The following is a 10,919-nucleotide window of genomic DNA, read 5'->3' as shown; positions in this document are numbered from 1 at the left end:
AACAACTCAACCAGCCTGAGGACAGGAAACTTATGATCTTGAATCTATTGAAAATATCGTGACCAATTCGAACTAAGGATTTGAATTCAAATAACTCCTAGAATGACATGAGTGCATGCAGCACAATGAATACATTACATATTGATGAATAGCTACTGGTATCGCTTGAGGCGAACTCTTAGCGCTTTTTGTCAAACAGACTCGCTATGACAACCAAGTACTCAAACATATACTCACGGCGTATACGTTTAGGCTAGCTAGAAACGAGGTTGCAGCTACTTATTGGAAGGGGATTTCCCCATTCAGAGCTGGTCATTTGCGCGTTATTTTTGGAAGTCGCTTAAATAAGGTAAAAATTGAATGTTGCCGTAAACAAGATTTTCACAATGTTTGCATTAGATATTTACCGTGGGTTTCTATACCACTCTATACGATACTTTTGCTTTATGATACCAGCGCTGAAGCGATTTAAACTCATATATTCGTACACCAAATAATTTTTTATTGATATTGTAGTGAATTTTTGCGCTTGCCTCTCGCTAATATAGCGACTTACGGCACTTGCAATCACTACTAAGTGGGTTCTGGTTACAAGCTGTCTTATAGCGAAATAGTATTAGCTCTCATGCACAACTATAATTGTTGCAAGCAAGATGACTGGTGAACGAGTATGGCTCTTTATTACCAAGCTAAAGCTGCACAGAGATGAGTTAATGTTCAAATAATCAACAAATGTCCATATATAGTTTCATTGCGTGTAGACAGTATCTCGTGCTTGTAGTTCTTCTGTCTCACTAGTGTATATTCCTTCGTTACTTATTCTTACCCTCCCTGGTCTACAATGCTTTACATATCCTTATATACAGAGTTCCATTGGCTTTCCATGAAAGCTGGCTTGCATATTACTATGCTAACCCCAGGATAGCTTGATGCACGTGGCTATTAGGAATAGCTGAGTTTAGCAAATCCATAACATACTCCGCCCCTAGATGCGGTGCCAGTATTCAAATAATGGCTTACCAGCATCGATAAGGCAATTATGGATTTAAGTAGCGTAACTTAGAGTGTTCTTTTTGGCCTGAGTCGAAGTGATACTTTAGGTCATCATATTTGAGAAGCAGCTTCAGGTATTGGCATTGAATTTCATTCTTTTCTTGGACGACTTCATAAAGGCAAGATTCCAGTGTATTTTTGTAGTCATGATGTTGATTTGCATATTTTTAGCATGCAGCTGATAGGTTGTTGCAGGTACACGAGTAGCGTTGCTACTCGAATAAACTTTGCTGCTACCAGCTGTGCTAGCAGTCCAATGCTTGCGAGAGTTACTGGTTGCTCCACAATGCTGTACCTTTTCTGTGAAAGGACTACTGTTGCCGTAAGAGTGATGCCCAGCGTATGGCGCCTTACAGTGCCTCGCGTTGTGCGTTCACAACTCGAGTTGCCGTGTTGTCCAACTCGAGTTGCCGTGTTGTCCAACTCGGGTTGCCGAATTGTACAACTCGGCCTGGGTTTATGATTAACTCGAGTTGTGTTATACGCAAAACTAACACGGGTTTATAAAAAGCAAAGTGAGTAATTGGGGTGTCTCATTTACAGAACATTTACAGAAATTTAATAATAATAGTTTAAATATATAGACACATTTAAATTATATATATATTGGCGATATTTGCGCATATTTATTTCTATAAATATAATGAGACAAAATCAATTGTAGAATGTAAAAAACAAATAAAAAACAATCTATGTGGGAGGTAGGCCACTTCTTTTTCAAATGAAAAAAGAGTTATCTCTCTAGAACCTGACAAAAACTGAATGAACACCGAAAATGAACATAGAAATTATTTTAACGGCGTTTAATGATGCACTAAAATAAATTCCATATGTAGAAAATATAGCTAGAGAAAATGAAATGATGAGATGTTCTCAAGGCGAGTTGTTGAACTCGAGTTGCTGTTAAAAGAACTCAGCCTGGATTTTTGATGAACTCGAGTTGTGTAACTCGAGTTGTACAACTCGAGTTATTTTTACAAACTTGAGTTGGTAAATATAACTCGAGTTGTACAACTCGAGTTGTGAACGCGAAACGCGAGGCACTGTAAGGCGCCATACCAGCGTGATTTCGTGGGTGTCTTTTGCAATGTGGGAGCCTTGACTGGTATTGCTCTTGTTTAGTGCCAACCTCCTTTGCGGATGCAAATTGAAGCCTTTTATCTGAACCGACATGCAGCTGCTCCTCCATTCCTGGAACATCAAGCGTCGAGGTAGTGGCAGTCCTGTCCGCATGGCTTACCCTTGTGCTTTTGCATGGTTTATCCAATTTGTTGTAACTGGTATAGGGCACAGGTTCAACCAACTTACTCATAATCTTAGGAACGAACTTTTGTGGTTTCTCTTGATTAGAGCTTATGGATAGCTGTGACCTTTTCTTTGGTACCGTACAACTCCTTATTAGATGTGAGTTGTCTCCACATCGGAAACAACATTTCACTTTTCGAGATTTTCCATTGGTTTTGTTATCGCTTTGTCTCTTTTGCTCCAGAGCAGCAATTCTGGCAGACTGATCTTTTATCAGCTTGGTCTGTTTAGCCATTTCTAATGAAATTAAATGTAGCACATCAGCTCAAACTGGCTATTTGGGTAACTTTAAGAAGATCTCTTGGTGGTTGCACTGGTTGATGCCCAGCTAATTCATCTTCTGCTGGAGACGATATGTGATTGCTGGCAGCCTGTCTGTCCTGCAGTTTCAACATATACTTCTGGTACATATCGTCAATGAAAGTTGCCGCATCGATGTGTACTGATGTATTGGAATGCATGACCTCCTTTGGCTGTTTCTTCGCAGTATCAGTAAATGGATTAGCTCCATCCACGAACGGGTTACTGATCGGCAGGAATGGATTAGTAGACATTCTGTAGTCTCTGCCTTGAGCCATCTCTCTCCAGAGAGCTGTTTAACAATTACTAGGTTGTGCGTACAGCTAAACTTTCAGTAGCAACAGGATTACAGATATCCCACTACTGCCACCAATGTAGTGAATTTTTGCGCTTGCCTCTCGCTAATATAGCGACTTACGGCATTTGCAATCACTACTAAGTGGGTTCTGGTTACAAGTTGTCTTATACCGAATGAGTATTAGCTCTCATGCACAACTATAATTGTTGCAAGCAAGATGACTGGTGAATGAGTATGGCTCTTTATTACGCAAGCTAAAGCTGCACAGAGATGAGTTAAAGTTCAAATAATCAACAAATGTCCATATATAGTTTCATTGCGTGTAGGCAGTATCTCGTGCTCATAGTTCTTCTGTCTCACTAGTGTATATTCCTTTGTTACTTATTCTTACCCATCCTGGTCTCCAATGCTTTACATATCCTTATATACAGAGTTCCATTGGCTTTCCATGAAAGCTGGCTTGCATATTACTATGCTAACCCCAGGATAGCTTGATGCACGTGGCTATTAGGAATAGCTGAGTTTAGCAAATCCATAACATTATAGCAAAACAGGCTTCACTTAGCCATTACTTGCTAAGGATTTTACATTTACAGTTTAGCATTTTCAGTTTTATTTTTCCCCCTAATTTATTTCAACAAAACACGTATTTCATGATCGGAAATTTAAAAGTTACAGTTGTTCGGAAAAGTTTGAAAACCTTTACAGTTGTTTTATCTTTTTTTTCTAATTTATTTGAACTACACGAAAACACTTTTTTCATGATACGAATTTTAAAAATTAGAATTGTAAATGTTTTATACGGTAAATAAAAATAAGTTTTCTGTCGAAAGGCATTTTTATTACTCAGGCAATGTTGGGCATTCAACTAGTATATATATATATATATATAAATAAATGTAGAGAATTAAATAGAGTACTTATCTTGGTCAGCTATTGTCAATTTCATGCTAACGCAGTCATCAGGCTGTAGATCTCAACTCGAGTTGAGATCTACAGCCTATATTATATATGTATTGTGGTGGAATGTGATCCACTGAGAGCTGAGCCTAGGGCCGAGCCAGGCTGTGCTCAGTCAGGCAAAATAATTTAGCCAAAGTCAGAGTTTAGCCAAAGCCAAGCCAGAGCCGTGCCGAGTCTAGGCCGGAGCCGTGCCAGGTCCAGCCAAGTAGAACGGAGTCGGAGCTTACTAGCTATATAAACTCAAACATTTGTGTAGAAGAGCAGAGCTGCTGTTCTGGGCCTGTTCATTGCCTGTTACTTGAGCATTCTTGTACATCTTATGAACTAAGCAGAAATCTACTATATAAACGGCAATCGTTGTCTGTCTGTTTGATTGAGTGTCCGCCTTGTAGAGTACCGTACTTTTCGGACTATTAGCCGCTACTAGGTATCTAAAGCGCATTAATGGGAATCTCCGGTTAGTACACGCCTCTATACATAAGCTATTCATCGTTTGCCGTTTTCACACAAAAATGATGTAATAATCACAACTCTATGGCTTTCTTTTAGCTTCATGACACGCGATGCTTTTTTGTCCTCGACGTATTAGGGCTAATTTGTTTTCGGCAAAACGATATCGACAATAGACTCTCTCGATATTAGAACTTGGCGATTAAATTTTATTAACTTTATGAAACACGATGCTGTTTTTGTGAACCTCTATTTCTGGCTTTTCTTAAGGTTCAATTGCTAAATCGCTGTTAAGGTCACTACTTTTCATGCGGACAATTGCATTATCTCGAGTAGGAATAGCGTCCAGATTCCCTCACCTTCGATCAGACAAAGACACTACAATATTTTATTTTTTACATAACATATCGTCATACCAGTATCGTCGTATTCAGAGTTTTGATGGATAGCTGTTGGTGGAACAGTAACTTTTTATACACACATTTCTATGCAAGAATTGTTATTATTAATTCAACATATTCACGAATTTTATTTTATTTTCTCAGTTCGTATTAATTGTATTATTACCGAATCATCTCATATTGTAATCGCAGCAAAACAGACTCAATTTAGCTATTACTTGCTAATTATTTCACTGCTACATCTAAACCATTTTATAGTCGTCTTATTCTTAAAATTTATTTGACCTGCACGAAACATTTTTCTCATGATATGAAGTGTGAAAGTTACAGTTGTTTGACAAAGTTTGATAAACTTTACAGTTTTTTTTATTTTCTCTTTCTTTCAACTACACAAAACACTTCTCATGATACGTTGCCTATCATTTTTTCTCACGTTACCTATGTAGTTTGAATGTTAGAATGACAAATGTTGTTATATATGTTAAATACAAATAGATTTTTTGTGCAAAGACTTTTTTATTACCCGGGTACAAGTACAGCTTATGGTGTATAATGTTGAAAAAATACTTTACCGAAGTTGTTTTCTTGCCTTGGAGCGGATTAAAATTTACATTATTTTATTTTAATGGGAAAAATTGTTTCGGATCTCGAACAACTCGCTTTTCGAACTAAATTCTGGAACTGATTATGTTCGAGAACTGAGGTTCCACTATACGTTATCAAAAGATATAGGTCGTTAAAAGTTATGAAATTTTAAATTTACATTGGTTTGAAAACCTTCACAGTTGTTTTATTTTCTTTCCTAATTTATTTCAACTACACAAAACACTTCTTTCATGATATGTAGTTTGAAAGTTAGAATGGCAAATGTTGTTATATATTAAATACAAGTCAATTTTCTGTGCAAAGACTTTTTTTACTACCTGGGCAACGCTGGGTAGCACAGCTAGGCTTGGGGCCGTGGCATCACTCGGGGATGTGCGGGAGACCTTTTTCGCCCCGAGTACAGCGAGAGTCTCTAGGCGCGGCTTTCCAGATGAATGAGTTGGCGAGTGCGAGGCGATTGAGTGCGAGGCGATTGGTTGCGAGACGATTGGTTGCGAGTGCAAGGTGATTGATTGCGAGTTGATTGATTGCAAGGCGAGTGCGAGGCGACTGATTGCGAGTGCGAGGTGACTGATTGTGAGGCGATTGATTGCGAGGCGAGTGGAGGTGATTGCAAGGCGAGTGCGAGGCGATTGATTGCTAGGCGATTGATTGCGAGGAGAGTGCGAGGCGATTGATTGCGAAGAGAGTGCGAGGCGATTGATTGCGAGGCGGATGCGGGCCGATTGATTGCGAGTGTGAAGCGATTGATTACGAGTGCGAAGCGGTTGATTGCGAGGCGAGTGCAAGAACGCAATTGTCAACTGCTCGGCGGGTAAAGACTGGTCAGCCGAGGCGGGGGCTCAGCGGCAGAAGTGCGCGATCGTCAACTGCAAATATAGACGAGGGTAAACGGATGCATGAATCTAGACACATGAATCTAGAATATTTACTAGATTTTACACGCATCTAGCTGTAAGACACATTGCAGATTTCCATTGTTCTCCCCAACATTGACATGTATATGGGCATGCATTCTCTGATCAAGACAACAATTTCAGTAGACCGCATATTTGGAGTTGTTTTACAGTATGAAAGGCAACTCTCAATAAACCTTATGCTGCACGTGAGTCTGTTCCTGTAGACGGGTAATGCAGCTAGTATATGTATAAACTCATGCACCGAGTCTTGTACTAGTGGAGGAAAGTGAAGGTCGCACAAAACCTTTACAGTATTATTTATCTATCAACCTAATTTGAAATGATGAAGCACTAGAACAAACTGTAGGAGAGGCAAATCAATCTATTTGTTGTAAAGCTGAATAGTACTAGTATAAGATGGAAGTGTTAATAACTGTTAATAACTCAACGTAATACTGTTTCCAGCTGGAAGTATTCAGAGGTGAGGTGTAGGAAAAGGTTGCTCTTTTCATGGTGACGTGATGGGTGACGATGAACCAGAGAGTTTCTCTATTGATTTTGAATTGAATAAAGAATTCGACAATGTAGAATTACAACCATCTCCTAGAGGTAGGTATATCAGAGTAATTTACATCTACCATTACCTATTGTACATCTGCCATTACTTTTACATCAACCATTACTTGTACATTTACCATTACTTGTACATCTACTATTACTTGTACATCTACCATTACTTGTACATCTACCATTACTTGTACATCTACCATTACTTGTACATCAACCATTACTTGTACATTTACCATTACTTGTACATCTACCATTACTTGTATATCTGCTATTACTTGTACATCTACCATTACTTGTACATTTACCATTACGACTGACAGTGTATACATATAAAAGTCACTGAAAATCCATGATACAGTGAAACCGCAATAGATGAAGCATTGAAGTAGGAAGGATTACTCTATTAATCACATCAGTGAATAGTTTCAAAAAGTTTACTGTCGACAAAAGCCCTTCATTATTGAAAATCTAAAAAATTGAACATTTTCCTTCACTAAATACTCTTCCGGTCTCACCATTTGCTTTAGCAGGAGAGGAAGAGGCATTGGTTGATGTGGAGAGAACAATAGTGGAAGATCTTTGCTCCGCATTATATGTCAGGGTTGCACATTCGCAAGATGGCTACGAACACGGCCATGAACCAGGTATGCCAATTTGTGTCATAAACTCAGCCAAACAACGCTATGTTTTGATGTTGGTTTATGAAATCCTTGAAGTGTCTGATTAGTTTTCAAAAAAGCGTACTACAGCTTAGTGCAAGTCTGACTTCTTTCGTAGGCACTTTTGGTGAACATAAGGAAAGACACTCCTCCGTGAAACAACCACAACCCGCATGTCCCGATGGAACTTTACTTCCTGATTTGGGCAATCTACTTTCTCCCAGCACATTAGCTTCTTCTCATCCCCTAGCAAATCAGCACTCTATCGATATGCCAGTGATGAGTGATGTCTCGCAGCTGCAGGAAGCAGATGGTAGGCAACCAAGTATGTGAGCACATATAGCCTGTCTTGACAAATAGTTGTTTTTGCGGAGTTTTCCCCCGTCGAGCGGTGCAAGCAAAACAGCAGCTTGTCACAATAAGCACTGCACCTGATGCATCAGCTGCACTGAAAGGGAGTTGTTCTCTTCCGTCTATGCAGCTTAGCCGCGATGTTGTTGGTCGTCGCTCCATTGATAATCATAACGGATTTAGCCCAAAATTTTATGTAGAAAAAAATAAGTTGAAAACGTTTAATCAGAGACTAGTACTTTAGTAAAACTGTTCGTAGCTGACGAGTTGCTACAAAGACGTTGTCACACAACTCCGCGTTTTCTATATTAGCCTGTTGCGCTTTTAGCTACAGCGGAGCACCTATTTTATATCGCGACTGGCACTTTTAAAGTGTGTCTAAGGTCAAACGTCAATGTAAAAATGTGTGAGAAATTTTTCTTCCAAATTCGGGGTTAATATTTTTTATTTTGGAGATAAAATTTTTAAAACAAAAGCATTGAAAACAGAGCTGCGTTGGGATGCTGTATAGACGTCACTAATGAAGATGATGAAAATTCAACCTCCGATTGCAAAGATTTGTGCAATAATACGAATATTGATGTTTACATCATACGCAGTACTTCATTGTTGATACAATGTTTTCAAAACACCCCCTCTTGAATCGAAAGTTTGAATTGCTTTGAAGAATTAAATATGCAACGTTTTAAATCATTTACATGTTACGACAATGAGAAATACGACAAAAATTCGTAGCATATAACCCTAGTGGTAAATACAGGCCAGAGTTATACAGTGTATCGTGTGGTTGTTAACTAGGTCTCTGTTCAACTCAGTTATATTATATCATAAATACAGGGCAGAGTTATACAGTGTATCATATGGTTGTTAACTAGGTCTCTGTTCAACTCAGTTATATTATATCATAAATACAGGGCAGAGTTATACAGTGTATCATATGGTTGTTAACTAGGTCTCTGTTCAACTCAGTTATATTATATCATAAATACAGGGCAGAGTTATACAGTGTATCATATGGTTGTTAACTAGGTCTCTGTTCAACTCAGTTATATTATATCATAAGTACAGGGCAGAGTTATACAGAGTATCATATGGTTGTTAACTAGGTCTCTGTTCAACTCAGTTATATTTTATCATAAATACAGGCCAGAGTTATACAGAGTATCATATGGTTGTTAACTAGGTCTCTGTTCAACTCAGTTATATTATATCATAAATACAGGCCAGAGTTATACAGTGTATCATATGGTTGTTAACTAGGTCTCTGTTCAACTCAGTTATATTATATCATAAATACAGGCCAGAGTTATACAGAGTATCATATGGTTGTTAACTAGGTCTCTGTTCAACTCAGTTATATTATATCATAAATACAGGGCAGAGTTATTCAGAGTACCACGACTTTCACAAAAAGCTAGTTCTGCGAGATTATCAAGTAAAAGTGGCGGAGAGATCATTGAGAGGTCAGAACGATATCATTCTTTTACCTACTGGTGCAGGAAAGACATACGTCGCTATCAAGATTATTATAGAGCATCTGTACTCACTAAGGGAAACAGGTGTGTACAGACACTTACTTCATAATAATGGTACTATGATTCTACACTTCTACGTACATTGATTGTTGATATATTATTAACACACTCACACTGCTGATCTTACCAAAAGTATGTACATCTGTACATCTGAGCCTGTGCATATACAAGTTTGAAAGTTTGTAAATATGCTCAGCTATGTGTTAGTTGAACTACCTCCCTATCTCAGTTTATATATACCATGAGCAAGCCTAAGTCTTTGTTCTGTAGGCTTATGTATTAGATTAATTACAGATGGTTTGTTTATTTTGTAGGCAAACCCAAAGTTGTTTTTTTTGTACCTACCGTTGAACTTGCCATTCAACAAATCCGAAAGATCCAGGATTATCTCCCATTGGCCTGGGAGGATCGGGTACGCAATGAAATTATTACATGTTGCATTGGTGATGATTGGCCTTGCAGCTCTCTCAGGATTGGCATCAATTTCTTTACAATTGTCTTCACTTGTTATTGTCTTCACTCATTGTTATTGTCTCATGTCGTTAACTCACTTGAAACAAAGCCACCAATTTTTCGAATTTACATTTTGCCACAGTCCCGTTTGATTACTGGAGACGTGAAGATGCCCTTTGAGCAGCTGGTGAAAGTGATCACGGAGGATAGATATGTTGTGCTCGTCGTCACACCTGCCATTATTCTCAATTACTTCTGCATGCACAAAGAAGCCTCTCTCTCGCAGTTCTCACTTTTCATCTTTGACGAGTATCATCGCGCGACAAAGGACAGCCCGTACAATGCACTCATATCAAAGTATTTAGAAATCAAACTTCAGATGAGTCACGATGGCAAGGCTTTAGCACAGCTACCTCAGGTCTGTTCGATTCCTTTTAAAGGTTGACTTGCAACAAAATTCGCATTACAGTTATTTGGAATCAAAAGATTTGCCATGTCTTACTCTGCTGTGTTGTAAGTGCAAAATATGTGAAAATGTAATTACAAGCTCTTAAAAGCTCAAAAATGAACAGTTAATCGCAGCCATCACGAAAACGCGGTAGGTTGAAATCTCTCTCCAATTGTGGAATTCCTCTCCGGCGGTTTCATGATGGCGTTGATTAACTTTTCGTTTTTGAGCTTTTAAGAGTTTGTAATTACATTTTCACATATTTTGCACTTACAAAACAGCAGAGTAAGACATGGAGAATATTTTGATATCAAATAACTGTAATGCGAATTTTGTTGCAAGTCAACCTTTAAGCTCTCGATGCCAGTTAAACCTAGCCATTTTGTACACATGGTTTTCGTTGCCTAAATTTTTGAATAATGTGGATCGGTTAGCATATAAGGTAAAGATCTATGCTGAAACGTTCAACTTGTTGAGAAAAAATTAATTCACAATCAGCATTAGTGAAACATCAATACCTAGCGTATTTATATATACATATTCATTTTTATTTAATAATTGTCTGAAATAATTGCTAGCGAAACTTGTCATAGAGCAATGTTATCAACTATGAAATGTGCAATAGTTA

At 38.2% G+C, this 10,919-nt stretch overlaps 1 protein-coding gene across 3 annotated transcripts in view; it reads left to right on the top strand.

Moving 5' to 3' along the window:
* Nucleotides 1-307: 307 nt before the first annotated feature.
* The window catches only part of LOC137407312 (ATP-dependent RNA helicase DHX58-like), a 33,388-nt gene continuing 22,776 nt past the window's right edge, over nt 308-10,919 (top strand). Inside the window, exons 1-7 of one of the 3 annotated variants that reach the window (XM_068093924.1) lie at nt 308-349; nt 6,741-6,884; nt 7,376-7,489; nt 7,623-7,829; nt 9,232-9,414; nt 9,705-9,802; nt 9,986-10,261. In XM_068093924.1, the coding sequence (XP_067950025.1) occupies nt 6,797-6,884; nt 7,376-7,489; nt 7,623-7,829; nt 9,232-9,414; nt 9,705-9,802; nt 9,986-10,261 (966 nt within the window). In that variant the 5' untranslated portion in view covers nt 308-349; nt 6,741-6,796. Of the gene's footprint in view, nt 350-6,740; nt 6,885-7,372; nt 7,490-7,622; nt 7,830-9,231; nt 9,415-9,704; nt 9,803-9,985; nt 10,262-10,919 lie in introns of all 3 variants that reach the window. The other 2 variants (XM_068093925.1, XM_068093923.1) reach the window with 2 other exon arrangements.

This window comes from Watersipora subatra, chromosome 10 (genome assembly GCF_963576615.1).
Source record: "Watersipora subatra chromosome 10, tzWatSuba1.1, whole genome shotgun sequence".
Lineage (NCBI taxonomy): Eukaryota > Metazoa > Bryozoa > Gymnolaemata > Cheilostomatida > Watersiporidae > Watersipora > Watersipora subatra.
This window is presented reverse-complemented; position numbering and strand designations above follow the sequence as displayed.